This window comes from Hemibagrus wyckioides, linkage group LG24 (assembly GCF_019097595.1).
Source record: "Hemibagrus wyckioides isolate EC202008001 linkage group LG24, SWU_Hwy_1.0, whole genome shotgun sequence".
In the NCBI taxonomy this organism is placed as follows: Eukaryota; Metazoa; Chordata; class Actinopteri; order Siluriformes; family Bagridae; genus Hemibagrus; species Hemibagrus wyckioides.
Window position 1 is genome coordinate 4,474,768 of NC_080733.1, and position 26,426 is coordinate 4,501,193.

General features: G+C 39.9%; 1 protein-coding gene across 1 annotated transcript in view; it reads right to left on the reverse strand.

Moving 5' to 3' along the window:
- gna12a (guanine nucleotide binding protein (G protein) alpha 12a) overlaps positions 1-23,312 on the reverse strand; it is a 36,761-nt gene extending 13,449 nt beyond the window's left edge. The window contains exons 1-2 of the mRNA XM_058377843.1: positions 22,530-23,312; positions 12,039-12,254 (exon numbers count right to left, since the gene is read on the reverse strand). Coding sequence (XP_058233826.1) covers positions 12,039-12,254; positions 22,530-22,847 — 534 coding nt within the window. The 5' untranslated portion in view covers positions 22,848-23,312. The remainder of the gene's footprint in view (positions 1-12,038; positions 12,255-22,529) is intronic.
- Positions 23,313-26,426: the final 3,114 nt, after the last annotated feature.

Consider the following 26,426-nt stretch of genomic DNA (forward strand, 5'->3'; position numbering starts at 1 on the left):
GAGACACATCTAAAGCAGGACGAAAATCTTTAACAATGTTCCTCATACTAAGACAACAAAACAATACAGAACCTACATAAAAGCACTAGGTTGCATCTTATTGCCACAAAAAATACACCTAATCCACTCCAGGAGCACAGAAGTGGACACTAGATTTGATTTTGAAGTCCAAATATAAGAAAATGTCCAAGTCTACCTAATTCAGGAAGGACTGTTTATCCCAAATCGTCTTCACAATCATTAATCAGACATCTGGATATAAAGTTTGGAAATAAACACCCAAAAGTCGCTGACTGCTCCGTGAAATATTTTCTGGTAATAATTAATCGATGATATGAATTACAGTAATAAAATTACTGCCAGTTTGTACAGGCTGCTGCACAGAGGAAAAAGAACTGCAAAGGTCTGTGTATACATGTCTATGCCTTTATTTCTTAAGACAATTAAAAGATTTATCAAAACTGTTGGATAATTTGTTATATAACAAATCTAACTAATCCCCAATATCAGTCTTATACCTAATCCTTTGAGCTTAAGCTTCTAGTTTCGACCTGGAATTCCATATGGCTGCATGTACATCAAAACGATATACAGAGCAGCCCAAAAAATGTATACACACTTCAACAGTTGTTATTCATCTATCCAACAGTCAGAAGAAAATGGCAGAGGCATGCTGGACTTTCGAGCAACGCAAGATCATTTTGAAGTGATACTGGAAAATTAACTTAACACCCCTCGGACTAAAGGATTGGCATCCCGTAGAAAACCACCTACACTGGCTGCACTATGGGAAGAAACTCATGTAAAACAAATCAGTAGTTCACTGAAATCAAATGTGTCTGGATGCTAATGGTGACCACTTTGAGCACCTAATGTGACATAATTCAACGATGACTTACAGATACTCATTGATGTTTCTACAAATTTAGTAATTAAATTTTTATGCATATATATTTTTCATGTTGAAGTGTGTATACATTATATTGGGCCCTTCTTGGGTCAATTCTGAAGCTGACATAACACGTTTTCTGAGTGTTTAGGGAGTGACTATGCAAAAGCCCTAATATCTGCTGATATCTAACTCTGAAGTTGGAAGCAAACATGCTGAAAGCTTTACAATAATGAGTGTCTTGTATTCCGCAGTATGATCTGTATTGTATAAGCCAAGATAGCTTTTGCTTATTGGATAAAATACATCAGTGTAATCTGAAATGACGTTCAATCTACTCTGAGTGTCTAATTTGATTGGTGCGGTCTCCAGTGTTAACTCCAGTATTACTTATGTCAAATCTCTGTGGAAAAACTCTCAAAATAGTAGAACATCAAAACAATGACATGTTATAGGCCATGCTATAGAGGAAAATCCATTACATTAGTAAAAGCTAAATAAAACCATATTTGTACATAAAGATACTATTATATTTTCTAAAGAAAGCTTTTCACAAGATAGACATAAGTAAACACATAGTGGCTTAGTGGTTACCACTTTTGCCTTGTACCACCAGGGTTGAGGGTTCAATTCCTGCCTCCATAGTTTCATCCATGTACTCTATTTCCTCCTCCAGTCCAAAGACTGTGCTGTAGGCTGTAATTGCCTGTAGTGTGTGAGTGCGTGTAATTCTTCCCTGAGTCCTAGGGGATAGACTCTAGTTTCACAGCTACCCCACTGTTCCCCGGTACAGAAACTGAATGGATCGATGGACAGATGAACAAACAATAAAAAGTTACAGACCTACATCCACTCATTATATTCAAGCTCAACCCCTTGCATGACACATGAATCTGACTTCCTTTCTCATGTTGCATTGCTGCTTCAGCTGAGAGAGCCGTGGATTGTGACAGGCTCTGCTCCAACACACCATCTTGACTGAGAGAACACTGGCCTCTGATTGGCCCTCGTTGGACAGCACAGCACCGGCTTGGTGAATACGTCTGGCTGTCTTCCGGGGAGGAACGCGTTCCCTTGGCCTGGCCTTGTGTTAACTGGAAGCTAGAGAGGCAACAATGGCCCATTATTTACACGACCTCAGTCACGAGAAAAAGGCACACAACCAGAAAGGGACGTCCTCTCAGAGCTCCCCGTAAAAAAAAAATAACTGCTTATTAAACACACAAACACAAAAACCCACACATAAACACACACACATCAAAACACACACATGTTCAAGGACGGATTTCCTTTAATTACAGAGAGGTTTAAAACCGAGCTGCGATTGAGTCAGCACGCCCGGTTCGAGCAGATTCCACCACATCCTCAGAAGCGTAACCCAAACAAAGTTCGGTACACCCAGCATATTGACACAAGTGCAGTAGATGAAGAGCCAGCAGTGAAAAGCTGCATAATCAGGAGCTGAAAAATGACTCTGTTAACAGCAGCAAAACCAAACACCTACAAAGGACGAGATCTCAGTTGCAAACATGGAAGCAGCCTGGTAGTAGTGTCATGGCTGGAAGAGAGCTGGTTCTCATGGTACACCAACTTTGGAGTGAAAACCTTGCTGGTTATTGGGTCTCATCTGCAGTTTTCAATTGCAGCATGCACCCTTTATTTCTATGAGAAGAGAGAGATGAGGCCGGATGCTACATTCACACATACAGTGACTCACAGATATTTTTAACAAGAGCCGAAGACGCCGACTACATGTGGACATTTCCATTGACATAACAAAGTTGAGAAAAGCTGAGAAACATGAAGTGACTTGGTGCAGCAACTACCAACGGGAGTGAAGACAGTAGAGTGCACATGATCTGTGGAACAGAGCACACATTGCTTCACCTTCATCTCCTATGATATGATGCAGATACACACTGCTGAATTTTATACACAAACACCCAATCTCCCTCCAGAGTGTTTCATTTCAGCAGCAAAAAAACCTAATTTGTTATCAGGTGGAATGCTAGCTGCACCACCCACTAATATACCTAATTATTATGGCAACCAGTAGCAGGAACACCTCCGGAAAACTTCATAGTACAGCGACGGGAGACTTTCAGAGATAAAATCCCTGTATATGTGAACTCAGCATAAGCCTGGTCACTAAGACACGAGAGGAGACACATAAAGCATTTTAAATTATTCTTGTTTCTACCAAGTTCTCATCTAGCTTTGTGACAAGAGTTCATGGAGGACCCAAATACTATCGGTATAATGGTCTAGTGCACACAAACTTGACAAAATAGTGCATTTGATTGAACAATTGTGGTCCATGGTCAAGGTTTCATGGTCATCTGGCCCAAACATGTCTGTTGTCAGGGTATAATATTGCACAATTAATCCAGGGATTTATTCAATACATATATTTTTTGCAGAGATTATCATATACAAGGTCAAAGGGAATCTGCAGACTAACTCAGGGGTCTCAGGGCACAAGGGCACAGGGGAAACCCAAGCAGCCTGTTGTGGGGTGGCAACCCGATGCAGGGTACAAATATCTTCAGACTGGGGGAGGAAACCAGAGTAACTGAAGAAAACCCCCAAAGGAGAACATGCAAACTCTATGTACTCAGGGCAGAGCTGGGAATCGAACCCCCAACCCCAGAGGTACAAGACACGTGCTAACTGCTCCCCTTGTTCATTCAATTTCATAATAAAAAATCTTTTTCCTTGTTTTTCTGAAAGGGAATATTTTCAGTCACATCCCCATAGTCTCAATCTTACCGGAATGTTGGCTGATACTTCAGGAGTAGTGGGTGTATCTATCTTGTGTTACATTTTTAAAAACAATCAGGATTTTAGTTTTCTTTGGGTGTTTGTAAGGTCGAGTAAAACTCGAGCGCCTCCATTTTGTGTGTCTGTGTGTACCTGTGTTAACTGTACTAGTGATGGAATGCTTTTGTAAGCTGTAGGCTCTATTTAGATGGGCAGTGGAGTTTCCTCTGATAATAAAAACTAATGCTTTCAGCCACAACATGAAGACAGGATAAGCCTCGTTGGAGAGCTTCTCTGTATGAACTAAGCCCTTGTACTCTCTTCTCACACTCCTCTGTCTGTCTCTCTCTGGCTTCAGATCCCTCTATCTTCATGGCTTCTACTGCTGGCAACGTGTTCCCTCTTTGGTCAATATGAATCTCTACTAACACTCCAAAAAACAGCCACTGTTTGGTAAGAGCCAAGACAACTGACTAAAAACCTCAACTCACTTTATGACTCCTGATCGCAAAAATGTTCTCGAAGGACAGCTTTATGTGTTGCCTGACTCAGTTACTAAACACAGCCAGATTAAAACAGAGAAGTAGTGTGGGTAGGGAAACATCTCATCTTTAAAGCAAAAGGATTTCGCAGGTTTTTTGCTTAAGTAGTATTTCCACAATTTTTTCCTCTGTCCAAGTTCCTGCTGCCAGCAATCATTATAATGGATTGGTAATCGTGATGAAAAAGCTCGGAGCTAGAATTTTTTTTACATATCATTAAAGATCTGAAAGATCAATCATCAATAATATGAACTTCAGTCAGTATTTTATTACACAATTTGCACACTGTGCAAAAAATATCTTCCTTTGATACTTGGACCCCAAATACCGTCTGCATCCCAAATGACATATTACACACTATGCACTTACACTACACACTTACTACGCACTTACACTAGTGTATGAGTTTTAGAAGTGTAGTACTCTTTAGATGGAATGCTAATGTTTTTTTTTTTTTTTTTTTAATAGCAGTATAAGCCATTTCCATTTCCATTTCGAATAGCAAATGGCGACAAATGCATGTAACGCGACATTGCAAACTTAGAACATGGGTTAATTTAATAGACATTTGTAACTGTCCACAAGAGTGTCATCAGCCATCTTGATAGCCTCACCCCCTTCCATTAAGTAAGCAAAGATGTGAGTGTTGAGTGCATGAAGTGTCCAACATTCCAAAATTTTTCATTGGTTCAATACCTGAATAATCCAGGTGCTTGAAGTGCATTTCTTCTTCTTGTTGGAATTTTCAGGGTGAGCCCATGACTCAAGCTATTTATACTACACAATGGTAAGTTTTCGAACTATGATGTACCTATGATATTGTTGTGCTTGTTGTACTTTTCCAAACATATAAGACATTTCATCTCGGCTAAGCAGCTGAATAAAAATCTTACCGGTTTAGGCTGCTAGTTAGCTAGTACGCCTAATTATTATTATTAACAAACCTACCTGGCTAACTATAATGGAGTGGTTCATCAAGCTTAACATTAGCTAGCTTAACTTAAGCTTACAAATGCGTTATGACACCTCAGCTTTCATGATGTTATAATCGAGCATGTAAACAAACAACAAAGATGTAAGCACTTGTTGTAATTTCAGACTGAAGATGTGTTTCCAGAATATTCGCTAGTATAAGCTTTGAATGAAGCTAGTCCAGTGTGTCACTTATTTATGCCTTTTATAAAGCTGTAGTGGCTAATAAATAGTGAAGGAGTGAGTGAGGAAGCGCTTTCAAACACAGAGCCGGTTTGAGCTGGAAGCAGTGACCCTATATTTGGCTGAAGAGGATGTTACTACAGTATACAGTGGTGAAATGAATCATGTCTGTGACTGGGGTCTGACTGTAGTGTGACTGGAGAAGCAGATGCAGAGTTGTTCGCTGTTTGTTCAGCACAATGGCTGCAGGCCAATGCGGTTTTCTGAAGGTGGCAATGTCAACTTTCAACGAAGCAGAATTACAGACTTCCTGTCCATGAACTCTCCAAAGCCTTCAAGCAAAGCAGCGTTCACATCCAATCATAATATAGTGTAAGTAGAATGCTTTTCCAGGAAAATGTGCGTCTAATGATTTTAGCTGTCTAGGGAAATGTATAATGTCTGTTCGTAAGGGTCTTTTATATCTTAATGACAGCTCTCCATTGTTTTAAACTTTCTTCAATCAAGCCTAGCCTCTGAGTTTCTTTCACAATCAACAGAGGAATGATATTTAATGCTCATCATGAGAAGCCGTTCAGCTCTAATTAGACGTGAAAGAAAGTGAAAAGAAAGTGGAAGCTCTCATTTCTGAAGAATTCTTTCCTGATCTGATGAACTGCCTTAAATGTGAGATTTTATCTTAAATGGGTGTTAAAAGGTCATTTCCATTTTCTCACGGTTTTTGTTAGTGCTTTTTTAAAATAAGGATACTTTGATACGCTATGTTACAACCTAGCGCAAAGGCAAGGCCAAGTCCATTAGGATGAATTAAAATTCCTGATAAAAATATATCACAAGGCTGGCATGTCTTAAGCAATCTAGCCAAGCTCGAGTGCCATAAAGGGTAAGCGTTCCTCTTAAAATCATGAGGTTGAATCTTGATGATGCCTCAGCCATCAGTCCAAGAGAGCAAAACTGGACATCCCCTCTGGGTGGGAGGGGCATAAGCTCTCATTTACCATATCGATCACAGTGACACTGACCAATCATGGGTGGGCTCGTGAATGGGAAGAGGTTGTATAGAGCTTTTCTCTCCATGCCACAGAAGTTCAAAAAGCATGAGCATGAGCATGAGTTTAACAAAATGTGTTTACTTGGTGCACATTCACATGCTTTGTAGGAAATGCGTCACAACCTTTCAATGCTGGTTGGTAGCGATCAATGAGACCAAACTGATTGTCTAAGACAAAGTTAGTTTGACTTCTTTAGTGAGAAAATTGGGGGAAACAAATGAACAAACAAATAAATAAATACAATTTTGGCAAAATACTTGATAATGAATAAGTAACAACAACAGTGTAAATAATTCACAGTTTACAAGGTTGTTATCACATACTGTCACGGACATGCCGGTCCCAGCCACACTTCCGCAATCACAGTCACCTGAGCTGTAATTGCGTCACCTGCACCTAATTTCCCGGCACCTATTTAAGGCGCCCACTCGTCAGGGACGATGGGGAGTATTGAGTCTGTTTAGTCACGATTCCCACGTTTAAGCCTTCTGTTCATGTGCCGGTTTAGTTTCGTTTACGTTTTCCTGCTGCCTGAGATTTGCCTTCTGCCTACTTCCCTCATTAAAGTTGCTGTTTGGAATTTCACTCTGCCTCTGAGTCCGATTGTAACAGAATACTCGCCCTCATCCCTGACGAGTGGGCGCCTTAAATAGGTGCCGGGAAATTAGGTGCAGGTGACGCAATTACAGCTCAGGTGACTGTGATCGCAGAAGTGTGGCTGGGACCGGCATGTCCGTGACACATACAAGCAATCTCTCCTGTATATTGTCCTCTAATATACATAATACTACATAATACATTAATGACATAATGACATACAAATAAATCATTTATGGTTGCTTATAGTTGTAATTTGATTGTTCATCAGCACTGGTGTTGCATAAAATCTCAAATGTTACTGAAAAATACTTCTGTGACTCGCTCTAGATAAAGATGTCTGTCTTATGCTGTAAATGTAAATGTGGAAAATAGTTTGAATTGGAGCTTCCAAAAAATTCAATAAGTCAGCTATATCCTGATTAACAGACAAGTTGTTCAGTTTACGTGGATGGACAAGAAATAGAGCAAAAGTGCTAGTAACAGTATGCTTTTGGTATCTGCCAATTATATAATATACAGAAAATATAATATATTTCAATTTATTTGTATAATATTATTTTGTTATATATACAGCACTAACGATGGTTGTTTACACAGTCATACTCTCACCAAAACACTAGCTGAACCGCTCCCATTCATTTCCTAGTTACTTCCTGGTTTAAGAGTACCTAATTAGTTCATAAACATGAACACATCAGCATGAAGTCTTGCTATTCCCATACTGAGTCTTGTCATTGTTGAGTGCCTTTACCTGTTGTGCTTGTCCATGAATTAGTTTGTGTTTGTGTTGCATTCTGTAATAAACGTCGCTCTGTCTCTCTTGTGACAAATGATTTTGTTGAGGCTGCTAAAAAGTGATACATTAGAAACTTCATTAGAAGTGGATAAGTACTTATTCGTTGCTAGCTAGCGTATGTTATTATTTTGTGTACAAGTATCTCATTGTATTAGCTAGCTAGGCTCCTGGACAACAAAAACCTGGGATTGTACAGTAGACTGGATCTTCCACTTGACCTGTGGGTTGTCTAATCTATAATCTAGTGCATAATTTGTTCATTTCTTATGGTTCATATTCATGTTTATGAATATTGTAAAGTGTTACGGAACATTAATTGATGAGGATATGGTTGGTTAGTGGTTAAGGTGTTACTACTAATCAGAAGGTTGTGAGTTGGAATCCTAGATCCACCAAGCTGCCACTGCTGGGCTCCTGAACAAGGCCCTTAACCCCCAGTAGAAGAAATATGAGATAAAATGTAAGTGGCTCTGGATAAAGGCATCTGCCAAATGCCGTAAATAAATATATACAATGTTTTATACATGAGCTCAGAAAGGCGTATTGTGATTTAACAGTAACTAGTCAAAGACATACCAGAAACATAATGAAGTCTGATCTAATAGCATGAAAGCACAGCCTTATTCACTCAAAGAGATCAGAAATAATGGTCTCAGCTCTGTCTGATTAAAAAGCCTGAGAGATGTTGAGTCCAGCAGCGTGACTGAACACTACACATGTGAACACATCCTCCCACTCAGTGTGCCCCAGACTGTTCCCATAACAAGAAAGCCCTCACACAGCAGAATGAAAGAACAAAACAAAAGCTGTCAGGACTCTGACCCAACTTCACCACTACACACCATGTCTTTTACAGATTCAGTTCCTTCACACAAAACACGGGGTTCATTCCAACATCGAAGACGTCATTAAGCTATTATTAATGCACATTATGTTCATAAAAACTGTTGAAGGAAGACGTTGACCCTGGTATACAGACACAAAGAACAGGAAGGCAAAAGTTTAGTCCCTGGGGGTGTAATATGAAATGTTAACAAAAAAATAAATAAAGTGTGCTAGCAATACTAAAACAATAGAACAGTATATCTGAGTTCAAGCAGGATTTAAGTGAGAATTATATGAATAATTATAGTGCCATGAAAAAGTATTTACCCCCCCCCCTTATTTCCTGTGTTTCTACATATCTGTCATGCTTAATGGTTTCAGATCCTCATACAAAATGCAAGATAAGACAAAGTAAATACCAGGAGACTCAAATAATATTTTCTTGTATGGAAGCATCTATGCAAAATAATATGAGTCATGTGCAAAAGTAATGGCCCACCTAAATTAACATTAACCTTAAATATTTAACAGCAACAAAACACTGCAACCAAACACTTAAATAAATGTTGTTTAGTATGGGAAAAATGTTGGCCCTCTTGATCATTGTCTTTGTTGTTTAACCCAGTCACAGAGTTCTGTCAATTATGGCAAATCATCCAGGCCCTGACGCAGCAAAACATCCCTACACCAACACACAACCACCACCATGTCTGATTGTTCTAAGAAGTGCTTACATTTTCTCTCATCAGTCCACAAAACATTTTCCCAAAAGGCCTGGGGGTCATCGACGTGTTTTTTTTGGCAAATGTGATGTGTTCTTTTTTTTAGCATTTTTTTTTTTTTTGCCTTGAATCTCCTCCATGGATACATTTTTCTCCATTCTTTTTTTTACTAGTGGAATGATGAACATTGATCATATCTGCAAGCCCTTAGATCATCTGGGTTGTTTTGTGACTTCCTGGATGACTCGACGCTATGCACTCGGAGGAATTTCAGTAGGCTGGTCAGTTCTGGGAAGATTCAACCCTGTTCCAAGTTTTCTCCATTTGGAGATAATGGCTCTCACTCTGGTTTGCTGGTGTCCCGGAGACTTGGAAATGGCTTTGTAACTATTTTCAGACTGAAGCCATATTTCAATAATGTTCTTTCTGGTCTTTTCTAGAATTTATTCACAGCATAGCACAACATTACTGGAAATGTTCAGGCTGCTCTGTTGATGTTTAGATTCAACATGGCTGACAGTAATAAAGCCTGGGGGTGTGTCCAGTCTAACTAAACCCAATTATTAATTAAATATGCTTTGCCTGAGAAACTAACGATGGCCAGTTGGTGATTATATATACTTTGGAGCTACCAGCTTGTCTTTGTGTTTTGCTACATTATTTTTTGAAGCTCTGCGACAAATAAGTGTGACCAATAAGCACAAAATTGAAAAAAACAGGAAAATACTTTTTCACAAAGTGAAAGAGGAGGGTTAATCAGTCAGGACCTGCCTCTGAATCAATTCTGTCCAAAGCCAACTGATGAAAATGTCACCACTTCCTGTCTTCATTAATTTGTGTGTATTGGATGTGACAGATCAGTGATGAAAACAAGTATGAGAATAACAAGCATATTAGTGAATTGATTAGCTAGTGCGAGCCGTGTCGGTGATTTCCCTGCGTAATAAGGGCTTGATATGCACATCACCAAGCAAAGGCCATTCTCTAGTCATCTATAGGTTAGCATTACTCTCTCAGAACGCTTGCTATTATAACAAGCCATTAAGGTTTCTTCCTTCTCTCAACCTGAACAGGAAGAAGGGTTTGTTTGAAGCAGATGCAGACATTGAGCTGTTGCACTGCTTTATACAGCTGGAGTTAGAGATTTCTCGCTGGTCTCCATTCTGCTCCACTGACCTAGTTTTGCAATGGAGAATAATTCAGATTTATCAAGAGATACTGTATCTATCCACTTCTACTATCTAGAAAAAAAAATCAAGCCATGGTGACTTGTTCTAGCGATAACCAGATATAATCAACGATGTGGTGGTGTTAATGTTAGAGTTCATCTTTTCCATCCTAAAGTTGATTATTTATCTAAAACAATGTTTTATTCCTCTTTAATCAGAGCAATTTCACCAAAAAAAAAAGGCCACATAAAAAACGACACATCTGTCTGCCAAACCTCAAACTCACATCTGGCCTACAAACACACCCACACCTGACTCCTGTTCCCACAATGTTCAAGCACATCGACGTCCACAGTCACAGGACCTTTGATTACACTCTCCTGTGTCTTCCAATCACACACACACACACACACACACAAACACGATAAACATTTAAAAGGCGCTCACAATCACAACCACTTTTTGAAGTTTATGCTCAGCTTCCTGTGTTTGTTTATACTTTTGTTTATCTTGTTTACCTACTGTTTTCGTGCTCAGCCTTATCTTTGCCCTGCTTGATAATCATTGCTTGTTTATTTGCTTTGAGATTGCTTTATGCTTTGGGTTTGTTGCCTGTTATTAACAGTTGTTAACATGCACTTGCGCCTATTTCTGCGTCTTTGTCCTGACAGCATCCTAATTTGTGTCTAGCAGTCCCTCCAGGATTTCATGACTTTGCTGCTCAGTTCTTTCACATGAAGATTCGAGGTGAATTTGTAATTTCCCGTCTACAACCAGTAAAAAACACAGAAGACGCCCCCGCAACGTACAATTTTAACTTCTCAAATACCAGGTCCTTTCCCCGTTTACAGAGTGACGTCAAATCAACATGATGTAAAAGTTCCACTTCTGTTAACTTCACATCTCTTATTATTACTTTTATTTAATTAGTTTATACTACTGGATTTAGATCAGTTACTATACAGCCATTGTACATGTTTAAATCTGTAACACTGACCATGCTGATCACTGTTTTGTGAAACTATTCACTGTTGTAGATAGCTAGTTGCTAACTCCACCCACTCTGGTATGCTGGCTAGCTTGTTGCTAACTCTACTCACTGTTGTATTCTAGCTAGCTTGTTAATCTTCTCACCGTTTTCTGCTGTTTCAGTCCGATATATTGAAGTTCATTATAACACAAGTAGCCACTCAGGCATAAAAGTGTAGTTAATGCAGCTTTTTCTGAGATCATCGAAAGATCAAAACACACATCCACATCAACATATGTGAAAGTGTCCATTTTTCTCCTTCCCCTTACTTCTTTCTGCTAATAATATAACAGACTGTTTAATTATTTTTAAATAACAGCTTTAAGTATCTGCTTTTTCACTTCGGTAAAGAATTTAGACAGACACAAATAATCTGCATAATCTCTGTCAGGCATTAGTTCATAATTTATAAGCCCCCACAACAAAATGTGTGTGTGTGTGTGTGTTACTCAGAGGCCTGGTAGCAGCCTTAGAAGCCGTCAGATGAACGTTACTCACCAGCTGGAATTCGCTCCTGCGCCCGTAGGCCTCCTGTATGCCCGAGTCACCCCAGAGCGCCTGGAGGGCAGGGACGTACAGCTGGAACGTACAGGGCTCCACCGGCATTCCTGCTTTGTTCTCGAACGACATAACAAACATTCCATGTTTCTCATTTTCCAAGTTCTGCCAGTGCACCTCGAGCTTGTCCCGCGCATCCACCAACACCCTCATGCCCTGAAAGACACAGAAAGGCAAAAAAAGTAAGAGAGGGGATTTTTTTAATGCATAAGTCATTGATGAGTCAAGCGTTGCTCATTCTGGAGACACTGGCCTCAGCCTGTACAATACAAACTGCTTTACCCTGAGGGTGAGAAAGTGAATGAACTTTGGACTACAGTACAGCTCCATTCCCAGAAACTGCACTGAAATCATTACTCTGGAGGCAAGATGCCCGCTGTAATGTAATACATACTGAACGCTTAGACGGAAAATTCGAGCTTAAAACTAGTGTTTACTGTGTTATCTGTCAGTAATATGCAGTGTTTCCTAGCACGGCATGGTGTCGCTCAGCCGCAGGGCTTCAGCAAAATTCGCCATTTTGTCTGCATCCATCAATGTGTTGTCACGGCGATACCCAGCATGCAATCAATGAGAATCCTAACCGCAAGCAAGTGGGGATTTGCAACGACAACGATTCAGTCAAAGCAGCAGTTAATGAGAAAAAGTTCGGAAAAATCTTCACTTCCCTAAAAAACATGTGCAACTTTGCTAAAAGGGCTTGTGACTTTTTAGCAGTCAGGCGTAAAAACCGCGTGAGTTCGACTCGAGACTCCACAGGAACCGATCTTACGTTTACACATCAAACGGCTCGGAATTATGAAATGAATGAATTACGTAATATTTGTCTGCTTCAGTGAGGTAAAAGCAGATAAAAATTTCATTACGTTTAATGAGTATTTTGATGAACATTCTTGCGTATACATCTACCAATAAAGTGAGATTTAAGACAGCATTTTATATAATCCTTTTGTCAAATAAATAAATATATAAACAAATCAACAAGCAAATAAAGTTTGCACTGTTTCAAGATTCAAGATTTTCTTCGTCACGTAGACAATTATATACATTATAGAACTTGCAGTGAAATGTAATTCCGACCCTCCTTAAACTGTAAACCATTACAGTTGATAACAGAACGGATGTAAATAATTTATGTCAATAATTGTAAATAGTTAACAGAACCTGATATTTAATATGTTACATGTACTAGCATGATGTGCGATTATGTACTACAACGCAGTCTTGGTATTTGTGGGTTTGGCTTATAACATGTCTGTTTTTAAATGTATTCAGGTACAAACATACTTGAGTTACTTGGTTTGGTTTAATTTAATTGTTTAATCTGGTGAAAGTTGCACAGCTGCCATCAGTTTACAGAAAAAGTAAGAAAAAGCTGCTTGGAAGAATTACAGCTATATTTTCACTGGATTCCAGATATCCACTTCCTGTCCCATTCATTTCTAGTTTTCTGTTAATGAGTCATATGTCTAGTGAAAACATTCCGAAAGAGACACCAACATGTGCATAAGTGTCTCAAATACTAGACAAGATAATATGTAAGTGATTAGTAGGCATGTTTACGGTAGCTTTATAGAGGGGAATTTTTGGTATTTACAAAAAATGACACACCCCGTACCAAACCTTTCTGTAAATAAACATTAAACCTTCTTGAACTGTTTAAAAGTTCACTTGTACAGTTAAAGCCAGTTATTCAGCGCTGATGCATCCCACCCAGTCTTCCTGTCTGTACAGTAAAAAGTCAAGTGTTGGGCCAAAAAGAAGAGTGTTTTGACCCAAATACAACACAGAGAGCAGAGTTCCTCTCCTCAAATCCCTGCTCTGGAATCTGGAAACCTAAAAGACCTCAATCGGCTTCTCTTAATTACTATTGCAGCACCATCCACAAAGGCAAATTCTTCCTTTCAGCTAAACGGACACCTTTCTTCTGCACTATACCAAGAATAACATCTTGAAAATTCAAGTCCCAAAAGGAGGACTCTATTTCTTTCCTTTTAAATCTACATCAACAACAGACGTGGCTCAGATACGCCTGGCGTAGCCGCATGGGACGCTGATTAGAGCGCTATGCCAGCTTGTGTCTGGGAAGAGAAGACATGCTTATAAATACTACTGGGATATCTGCTTCATCAAATATGAGACAGGATGTGCCCCACGCCGTTCCTGGAGTCGCCACGGGTTCATGGGGGGGCAGAGAGCGATATTTACAAAGCTTTTTTTTTCCCCTGCCATCCACATGTATAAGGGATCTGTGTAATAACCCGAAGCAGACACACTGTAAAACACATAAACCAGGAGGCAACTACAGGAAATAAATGTGGTACAGAACCCCCTAGTGTCCTCTTGATAAACTAAGTAGTTTTGTGCTTAAGGTCTGACTCGCTGACACTGTTTAAACGCTCTTAATGAGAAACCAGTACGCAGCCCCGCCAGTCGCAGCATCCTCCTCCAGGCGACACGCTTGCTCTCTAGTCGCCCCCCACACCGCCTCTTCCCACATGCCAAACCCACTCATTCATGACCTTTCACCCACTTCCGCCAGGCGCTATCTGGGAAAGGACACATCCCCTGTCCTCTTGGACTGCCTCTGCCGACACAACCACAGTTAGAGGAAAGAAGGAGAGATGGAAAAACACATAGAGAAAACAGCGAGAGAGAGAAGACTGCTTTATCACAAGTAGAGGTCAGTTACAGGGCTTCCAATCACTCTCCAAGTCATGGCACTGTCCCAAAAATAGCTCCAAAACCCACCAAAAACCTCACTTCACCACAAGCAGAGCTCCTAGAGTTTCTGAAAAACCCTGAGCAAAACAAGTCTCCACGGCTTGTTTGAAATGGCATCCGTTAAGTTTGAATTGTTTTGGAAATTCTTCACTAAAACACTACTGCAGCTACATCCATCCACTTCCATGCAGTTGAAAAAATCCCACACCAGACAAGCACTGTCCGATATGCTCAATGAAAGAGTCTTTGTCATGTCTTTTCTTTTTTTGTGGTTGGGGAATTCCCCTCAAAAGCAAAAGACGTGCGCTGTACCTAATAACCGCTAACTTCTTTTTAGTTATAATTTGCAGAGCAATTAGTGGCTGCAGTGTAAGCAGATTAGCAGCAAAATAGTGCAGCTCCTCTTAGTTTCCCTGACCCTGAGTAACCGCAGCTCAAATCAATGACTCCCTACCCTATGTACAAACTATGTACATGGACTGCTCCTCTGGTCCCAGAGCGGAGGAAATCTCAAATTTATCACACAGGAAGATGGGATTGAAATACGTCGCTCCCAGTGGTCACCCATTGAGCCACTTCCTGTATCCTCCCCCATCAGCCTGAAGAATGCAGTGCTCTCTAGACTGGGGAAAACATAGTTGTTGTAGAATAAAAACTGCATGGTCACCCATGTTCCACTTAAATTTTTTGTAGGGCAAACTATGAGATAAGGAATAAACGTAAGGAGGCTATTTCCACTTTGTGAAAGCATCGTTTCTTATTTGTGAAATGAAAATAAAATGACTTCTAAATGGAAATCCACATTTTTGCGACCCCTTTTCTCCAGGAGTGCTGCTGCCTGAAAATGGAGGTTACCCATTGTCCTCTCATTCCAAAACAAGACATTCCTCAGCCCAGCAGAATGCCATAAATGTTTTCTCAGGCTTGTAGTAAACAGAGGAAACATTGCTGTACTTTTCTTCCATTCTTCCACAACAATACACCGAGATCAAGACTCGTGTGGTACGACTCGATGACTACGGACTATACGGCAGGTCGAGAAGTGTCAGGGGCTAAAGCGAGGTTAAATCTAATCAATGAGCAGATAGAAGTCAGTGTCAGGTCACTCTTTAGAAGGATCCAATAAAAGAACTTCCTCCAGGGACAGAGAAAAGGCTGTGTCCAGGCTGCAGATAGGTAACTGCTGATAAGGGTGTGTTTCCCAGCATGACACAATAGATATTTTAAGCCTTCGTGCACCAAAACATTGCCGATGCACACTCAACCGCAGGCCTGGATAATGTGCTGGAATGTTGTTTAGAATAATGGGGGACATTTTTGCTGGTGTAAAAAAAAAAAGCCAGCTGTACAGTGTCAACGGAAACAGAAGGATAATATCTCGCATCCCAGGTGGCTCTGGCAAACCAAGAGAGAGAAAGAGCGAGAAAAGCTGGACCTCTGCCTCTGTAATGCTGCGGAACATGAAGACAATATTATCTACCAAACAACAAATAGACCCGGCAGCGTGTGGGCTTTACACACACTGTAATTACTGTGCAGGATGTGCTGTTTCGTTATTCGGATTGTTTCTGATCCTGAAATGAGCCAAAAATACAAACATAATTTTGAAGTGTAAACGTGTATTTTTCTACTTTCCTGTTTGACACACAACAATATTGCACAGTCATTATGAACAGGAGTAGGTGTATTTGATAATACACGGATAATGACAATGTTCAGCTTCCTGTCTGTGTGTGAGGAAAGACATTTCCTCTGGCTGTGGAGCTGAAAGCTCTGGCACTCGTAGCTTTCTGACATTATCAGCGTGGAGCCATCCCAGTCCGACCTTGACTAGGGCACCGGCAAACAAGGCAGAAAAAACCCCTCCTTTCACCAGACGGAAAACACTTACGCTCACTAATGCGTCTCCTCACACCTAAAAAGGCGCTTCTGGGTTTCAAACCATTAATCCTGTAGAGACGTTTACCTTATAGACGGAGGCCTTGCTTAACTCAATCTAGCTGCCAGATCCACCGTCTCTTCCTCTCTCATAAACACCACCACACACAGGAGGGTTTTTTTTTTTCATCATAAGCATTTTCTGACAGCTATTAGCTGTTTATACACTGAGCTGTTGGCATGGGAAAGGTTTCTTTGACTGAACTGCTGACAGAATAAGTTTTTTGTAAAGCTGTTTAGCCATTTAGGGAAACGACCGAACTGTGTACTTAATGTCAGCACCTATGTTCTATTATCTCAGAGTCTGTAGGTCAGCTATATAAAATCCATCACATAACAACAACAGCTACCTTTTAATCTTTAATTATTCAGGATTAGTTTATTGCTATAAATAAATAATATACCATTTGGGCAGTTATGTTTGGTTTCGTACTTCGTGTTGCCAATTCTGAACACGGAGCAGAGATCAAGCGCATACTTCTCCGTGTAGTCATCTTTAATCACTCTGTTCATTCGTCATCAGGTTTTCTTCAAACAAGCCAAGTTGTCAGTTCAATAACCAGACCAGAGGGGATAAATAAAACAAAGAATCTGAGAAAACTCTCTCTTTTCTGGAGTAATGGCTCTCTCTCTGAAGCTAAATAATTTACATAAGCGCCTGTGACTGGATAAACCTCGTGGGGCACGGTGGCTTAGGGTTTCCTCAGGTTTTCTCCTTCAGTCCAGAATCCTACATAGGATTACCCAGTTCAAATGGATGGATCTGCTATTGAAGCTGCGCTGGTTAACATTTTGAAAACCAATTATTGTTCTATTCTTCAGGCAAATGGTGACAAAACCTCCTCCTGTTTTTACACAAACCACAGATTACACATGAGATGAATCTGCAAAACTCACTGTCACGATGAGCAACACTATACAGCACACTGTCACTCTAATCAGCAACATGTTTTATATGATTTAATATTATTTAATATAGATTTATACAAGTTGTACCACTGTAGCTAGCAAGCTATAAATAAGTGAAAAAAATCCTTGAGTGCCAATCCTTCTGAAAACTGAAAATCTACCATGTATCTGCACAAAGATAATGTACCCTGTATCTCCATAAACGGGGTGAATTTCCTTTCCCTAACATTTGAGACTCCTTGTGTCTGTTCTCCATGTTTCCAGAATTATTGTTATTTGATGCTTTCATAGATGTATTAGCTTTTAATGTACAAGTAGATACTAAGTTGGACATACTTGAGTCTGAAAGTATGTGTGTCATCTATTACATACTACTGTTTTACTGGACTTTTTAATATTTATGGCTAGTAGGTGGTATCTATAAGCAAAACCTAGCTGTGAGAAATGAGGACCACATCGAGTTCTTTGAAATACATCCAGCATAAAATTTAGTAGATATCTCCCTTCATGAGACTAAAGAAAGAAACACAGAGAACATGCCGTGCATGAGAAATAAGGCTGGACCCCAAACAAAAGCACTTTTCTTTATATCTGACTCCCAGTTTCATAATAATGCACTCTGCTATCATCACTCACCTATCGCCCCGTGCTTAAAAGGCTTAGCTGGAAATAAACCGGGTTGACCTCAGAACTTCCTGTGTCTGAGAGGCAGCAGGACTGTCTCCCAGCGACCCGTCCACAAAGAGAGCTCAGTTTCAGAGTTTCAGCTCTCTGCTCCCCGGATCCTCTACAGGGGCCTGGCACGAGGATCTGATCACAATCTGTCTCGGTTCAACAGAGTGATGCTTTTAGCTCTGCTCATTGTGGACTATTGTTGGGGTAATCGTTTGTTATATAAGGGGTCCATTTCAGGCACCCTGATCTAACCAGTGCTGGGATGTGAGATGGACAGTTTGACAGCCACTAAGTCAAAGAGTATAGATTAGTTTTTCCCACAGATGACTAAATATAAAGTAGGAATGCACTAGGACCATTTGTTTCAGTCTGTGTACAAGTGTATGTTACTGATACTGAAATTAGGAACTTAGTCAGTATTAATCAATCAGAGACGTAATGGAACAGTTTCGTTTTTAGTTTAGTTCTGTGTTCACAGAAATTTTACACGGTGGTCAGAAAAAACACACGTCTATTCTCATTTCATGGTTCATGGCTTGTTTTCTTTAACATTACTTATTAACTGAGAATTTTTATTTTTACAAAAATGAGTAACTGAGCATGTATTGTACAAATACTAATAATAATAATAATATAAAGAAAGAAAGAAAGAAAGAAAGACAGTGTGGCCTCATTAGCATGATTTCCCCCGGATAATGCTAATCCCTAACTGTTTACAAGTATACTTATTTAAATAACAAGCAGTCGGTGCATTTCCTGCTAAGATACCCACTTATTGTCAACCCTTAGAGTGTAACTCTGCTCATTCTGTCAAATCATAAACATATAACCTACAGCGTGAACTAACCACCTCATGTTAACATGCTAGCTAAAATATTAGCACAGTTTGAAGCAAAAAAGAGTTGATCCTTTATGAAATCTCACAGAGTTCTGCATGAACAAGACCACAGGATGAACATAAGGGTTTTTTGAGCCTCTGTACAATTCCAGGGTTGTTAGTGACAGGTTGGTAATCAGCTAACTCAAACTAGCTAGCTAAAATGTAGTGTAAAAAATTACAATCTACAATCCCTGTTCATTTATGATGTATTCTGTTATTGCATTAAAACACACACACACACATTATCAGTGAGTAGAAGGGTCGAGTAACTCCTGATATGATTAGGATACGAGTGAACGAGAAACTCTGCAACACCTCCCATCAACATCTCACAGCACGAATAAATCAGCTGTCTATCATCTGTCATTCAGAAGCTTCCCTCCACATCTTGAACAGATAAATGATTTTCCTGTTCAGCAAGAAAAAAAAGGTGAAAAATAACCATTCCTGAATCCTTGTTCGTCTTGTAATATGTTATCATAGATATACCTGTTTACTTGGTTTACACGCTCTCTCTCACACTTACTATAATGCATAAAGGAGCCTGTTGACATGTGACTTATCTGCGATGGCGTATGATGCGTGGCCTGTCAGATCCAATCCGACGCACCTGACATGTGAATTCCTATGACAGCACTGTCAGGGCAACTCACAGCAGCTCAGGAAAATCAGATTATAAAGTATTTTCTCCCCTGCCTCCCCTGAATAAGCATGTTCTCTTTTAACAAAACGCAGTAGAGCTTTAAGTGACTGATGTTTAGTATGACAGGGAGTTTTTTTTCCAGCGTTTGAAACCATGTCTGCTTTAACGTCACGCTAAGACATAAAGATGCAGACATAAAGAAATTAAGAGCTGGAGCACGTAAGGCCACATGCACTCCCTGAGAAAAGAAGCTTTTCCTCTCTCTTCCTTATAAAGTAAAAACCCATCTGCTCAGCCAAACCTCTAAATTGGCAGCAGTCTTTTCTGACCAAAGTGTAGGTAAAATTACAGCCAAGGAAAGTTTCCCAGTGAACGAGCCAGGAGCCAGAACATACACCACATGGATGAGAAGATGAAATATAACATCGGATCATTAATATTTAAAGTCCTGTGCATCATGGGGGACATGTCACAAGTTACAAAGAACAATCAAAATAGGGACGAATTAAAGTCTGGGGAGAGTCGATAAACAATAAATGGATGTCGGACCAGTTCTGTACACTGCATCTGATGGGGAAGGAACATCTGTTGCAACTCCCAGTGAAAGACCAGGAGACTCGTATATGCACCGAAAGACATTGATCTAAATGACGAGGGAACTGCAGCTGTGCAAGGGAGGGACAGAGAGAAGTGAATGCCAAATGAATCCAAGGAGCTTTAAGGCATGAGGCTACTATTCTGCTCATGTAACCAACTTTATTGTTCCTTTTTCCGTTTAACCCATTAACATGGAAAACTGTATATCACACAGATCACAGGACAGAGGGTGAAGGATTCCTCTCATTCTCTTCTTTATCTTATTCTCCTCCCCTTAAACACACACACACACACACACAATTTCTTCCCGGAATTACAGCCATTGTTAAACACAAGAGCAACCAGAGCATGACCCACTTGCAGGGAAATGACCGGGCAAGAATCCCGCGGCTTTTGCTGTCAGTCAGCTCATGGAAGAATTAGATATCTTTAATAAGCATTACTTTGACTAACATGGTGCATGGAGATGACTCTTAATCCATGACACAACCGGCTACACTTACCTGACTCATCACACCCTTATCAGCCATCTTTACTCAAATCAGGCTGACTCATGCACCCCCTGTACCCTGGGGATTAGTTATTGATTGCTGCAAATTGCTGTACATACAAATCACTATTAAAGTCTATTAAGCAGTAACGCTAGCTTTAGAAAGTGAGAATTAATTGCAGTAATTAGTACAGGCTTTCATAACTTAATGCATGAGTTTTCAACCAGGGGCCTGTCTACTGACAAATGAAAGCCAATTTCTTCACAACATAGGACTCTTGTTACAGCAGGATGTCGTGTGGAGCTGAATTAGAACCACGGGTCACCAACAGGTCGCTAACCCAGGATGCTGTCAAAGCCAGAGTGGTGTCTTGTAAGCATTAGCGACATAGTATGAGAAGCACAGTGTAGATACAGACAGAATGACAGACAGAGAATGTTATGTTTTATGAATATTTCAAAAGGGAATTTTGGATGGTTAAGAGTTCTAGCCTTCTAAATAGGTTGTATTTAGAAAAGAAAGCACAGTTGAAGGTTTTATACCTTTGTAATACTGATGTAGAACTTGACAGAGTCGTGCCAATTAAGCTGTATTGATCTGAACTGGAGGAGAGGTAAAGTGTCATTAAGCCCTATAAAGGATTCTTCAGTTTGTCCTTCTAGTGGAAGCCTAATACTATCTACGTTCAACCCCGTGAACACACAGTGTAATGATGCATCATGACAAAATGCAAAAAGGTGGCTTAGGCATCACATTATGGACTTTAGCATGCTATTAATTTAGCCTGTAATGCAGTTGAACTGTTTGAATATCAGAGGTCCAAAGGTGCTCAAGCCTACCTCATGTAGGTTCAATAAGCAGGGAGCATGTTGGTCACCTGATCGCGTTTGTTTGTAGCGAACCATCTGATAGGCAGATTGCCCCGGAATGCAAAGACAACGCAAATTATATGTTGTACAGTTACATAATGCTTAAAAAGAGATCTTCTGTAGGTTTCTGAAAACAATAAGCTTTGCAGAAAGTAGCCATTTTAGCCGACTTTGGAGCTCTATTTCTGCTACATGTTTCAGTCAATCCCCAGGTCAGAGATTTGTTTATTTAATCAAGATTTTGGGGAGAACTTATTTACTGATTGATTGATTTATTGATTGATTGATTTATTGATTTTTACATTATGCTGAGCCTGTAGGAAATTTTATAAATAATTATATTTATGTAGTTTTATACCAACACCAATTTGTTTTGTATTGTTTATGATTTGAAAAACAAAACAAGAGTCTTTTCAGTCATCATTTTTCCTGTATTAAAATTATATTTTCAATTTGTCCGAATCGAACTGAATCGACTCCTGAATCAAGAACCGTTAATCAAATGGAACTGAATCACGACAGGAGTATATTATTACAACTCCTATATTGTTAAATGACTTCAAGTAAAACTTTTATAAAAGTTAGAAGCATGCAATGACCCCGTTAGGAAACTTTTTTGCTGAAAGAGCTGGAATTCAGATTCAGGTGAGAGAGAAAGAGAGAGTTAGTATGGTTTTTTAAATACTTTTTTTTTTAGAAATGTACCTTAATAATATTCTCAAAGATGGTGTCTCTAAAATCCAGCAGCGCTTTCTGGTCAAACTCTTGTCCGTGAATAATCCTCATCTGTTTGAGAAACGTGGACTTGCCACTTTCTCCTGCACCCAGTAGCAGGATTTTGACCAAGCGGCGCACGGAGCGTCTCTCGCGCGCCAGCATGGCATCGATCTCGCGACTCCGCCGTTTGGCCTCGCGCGCTTGGGTTGCGTCCCTCTCGCGCGCTCCGTCTTTCCCGTTATTCCTCTCGTGGCCGGGCTCAGCGGGGAGCAGACACCGGCTCAGGGTGCGCACCACGCCAGCCATCCCTTCCACTTAACCAATAACAATAATAATAAAACAAGCCAAAACAAAACGACGGGCCGGTCCTGTTCAGCGCTCGTGAGTTACATACACCGGGCTGGTCATCGGTAAAGCAGCGCAAAGCATTTGCCCCTGTGCACTCACTTCACTCCTGCGTGCTCGTAACAATACAGCAGAAATCAGCTGAACGGACAGGCGACTCATCCCATGAGAGAAATATCACACGTTCCCGAAAGACAAAAACTTTTTAAATTGATTCAAAAAGTTTGAAGCGTCAAACAAAATCTCCGATCGAAAAGTTTTGCCAGTTTATCAGCTGCACGCCTTCCACACTCCGGGTTTTACAGCTTTTTCTAATTTTTTTATTTTTATTTCAAGAGTTATCTAACTTTTGTAAAGTTCTCAGCGCGCGAGACTATCTACTGTTCAGCTCCACCGCTCCGCCACTCCTCTCTCTCTCTCTCTCTCTCTCTCTTTCTCTCCCTCTGTCGCGCATGGGACCGGTTCATTTCTACGAATATGCATTAGGGGGCGCTCATGAGCAACCCCAGAAGGAGGCAGGAGTTTTATCCAAAACCTCCTTCAGTTAAATTCAGTTCACATCACTTTACTTTATTTAGCGCTTCTACACATAGCTGCTTCTATCTATCTATCTATCTATCTATCTATCTATCTATCTATCTATCTATCTATCTATCTATCTATCTATCTATAATGATCCCCACAATTCTCTTCTGGGAAGGCTAGATGTTGGAGCGTGTCTGTGGGGATTAGTGATATGATCATTCAGCTACAAGAGCATTAGCGAGATCAGACACTGATCTTGTAAGAGTGAGGAGGTCTGGGGTTCAGTCAGTGTTCTAGTTCATCCCAAAGGTGTTCAGTGGGGTTGAGTCAGAGTCAGGGCTCAGTGCAGGACACTCCAGTTCTTCCACTCCAACCTTCTCACACCATGTCTTCATGGAGCTCTGTGCTTTGTGTACAGGGGCATTGTCATGCTGGAACTGGGTTTGAGTTCCAGTGAAGGGAATCTGTAACTCTACAGGACACAGAGATGTTCTAGACAATTGTGAGAAAGGGATTCTAGCTTTGTGGTAACAGTTTGGGGAAGAAACACATGGTCAGGTGACAAGAAATATAAGAGTTCTTTACTGCATTAGAAATAATTAAATAAAATAAATCTCCCACAGACTTGACTTGAATCAAGGTGATACAACTAACGTATCATATCTTTGGATATTAATGTATAAATAGGTATTAAAAATGATGGGTAATAGTGAAAAGGCAATTTGGGTTAAAACAAAAGAATATTTTACTCATTAAAAGTGACGAACGTTACAGCTGACCCCACTCTCCCCTACAGATTGCCCATTAATACACAGTGACCTTCACGGGATCTACACTCATTATATATTAAGTGGTGCTGGATTATTCGGCAGTGAAACTGACATGGTAGTGCTTTCTTCTTGTGTGTATTGCGGATACGAGTGATCAGATGGAGCATGAAATGTACTAAGCACATTCTGGCCACTTTATTAGAAACACATACCTTGTTCATGAAGGTGCACGCCTACAAGCTACATGTACAGTACATTTACCTGATTCAGTTACCAGTGAATGTAGGTATGAGTTAATTAGAAGTCTCTAATAATCATTGGATAGGGGTATCTATGTAAGCCAACATACTATATAATTATCCTGGCACTGGAAATAAATCTGAACATTAGACCTATATATTTCTTTATTAATGTACTAAATTGCATGTTATATGTTGGATTGTTAGCAAGGCCTCAAAAAAAAAAACAAAAAAAAAAAACTGATATATCACCCCCCTGTATGTAAATCAAGGTCACTTCTCTCCGACTTTGGATCCTTGAAACAAGCCAAGTACATTTTTATCTTTCAGAATAAGACAATTATGTGTTAAATAGCGTGTTACAATAGTATTACTCTGCCAGCACTGTGATATATATCAGCAGAAGAAGCCCTTATTTGGCACAATCCAAAATACACAACCTTCAACCTTCTGATCAGTAACCCTGAGCTTTATAATTTAGAGCCCTAACACAGACACACACACACACACACACACACACACACACACACACACACTTGCTTATAGTGACAATCGTTTTAGAATAGTGTTATGATACAATCCATAAAATCAGACACACACACACACACACACACACACACACACCTGAGGCTGTACTAGATCTAGTTATTATCTTTCCCCAGAGTCATTCCTGTGCAGGTTCAGGACTTCCTGTATTTTACACTAATTTTTTTTTATTTTTTTTTTATTCACAACAAGCATTTTCTTATTTTGTTTCTGTTTGTGTTTAATGTATGCGATAAATCTGACAACTAGCGTGTCTGCTGTTTACCCATTACACACTTATTTCAGTAGGGGGCAGTGTGTGTCTGTTCTTTGATTGGAGTCCGTCTGCTCAAAATCCAGCTTCTCATATCCATCATTTATAAGTTATTAAAATCAAATCCGTTCAAATGAACTGCAGAAAAGTGCAAATGTGAAATGATGAAAACTACCAGTGATACACCAACAATTATTGAGTAATAACTCAATAACCTTAATAAACTGAGGGGGGGGGGACATGTGACCATGTATTTGGTAGGTCCATTTGTTGTTATTATTATTATTATGAGTCATGTTTAATGACCAGCTCTTATTTTTTTATTTAATTATTATTAAATAAGCTGTGGTTCAGGACGCGGTGGACAAATTAGTAGACAAATCAACCAAATGTAAAAAAAAATAAGGGGAGTCTTATGATCAGTGCTTCTGACCTGATACCTGTGGCAGAGATCTCTCAGATCAGCATTAGTATATAGACAGTATAACTTTCCCCTCTTGCATTTCAGCTAGGAAGTAAATCCTGAGGTGGCTTTTTCCACCGGAAAACAAACACTTTCTGATTACCGAAGGCTTAAAGCTCAGCCATTATTTAGTTGATTTGTGTAAGGGAAACATTTAATGGAAAAGCTTTCAAGTTGATTTTCAAGGAGGAGGTTAATTGGCCTAGGTTTTTGGGGAGAAGGAAGAAATCAGCACACGCTGCCGAGAAAGAGCATGAAGAGGCTTCTAGAGAGCAGCGCAGCCATGATTACACATTTTGAACACCACATCAAAACCCCGAAACACAAACAGCCATTTTTCTTGTTGGTCAAAAGGAAAATTGCTCTTGTGAAGAGAGGCCTGAATGAAAGCTGGATGAACAGCAATTGGAACAATGCGTGCAATCTCTTTATGCTGATAAGAGCTTGGAGAACTGAGGAGAGGATAATGTTTTGTTTCCAAACAATTCAGTCAGCTTAGAAGCCTCACAGCCTTGCAGGCTTCTGATCAGTTCATCATGTTTGTCCAGGGGTCTTGCCGCTATAATGTGGAGTGACAGAAAGGACAATTTATATGTACATGAATTTGCAATTTATCCTAAACAACAAACAAGGTAGAATACGATCCAAGAGCAGAGCTGGCTTTCAAGTTTCTATTAATTAACTAGAAGCCAGTACAAGGAAGAGCAAAAAAGTATAAAAAACGTGTGACTTTGTTTGTCAGAA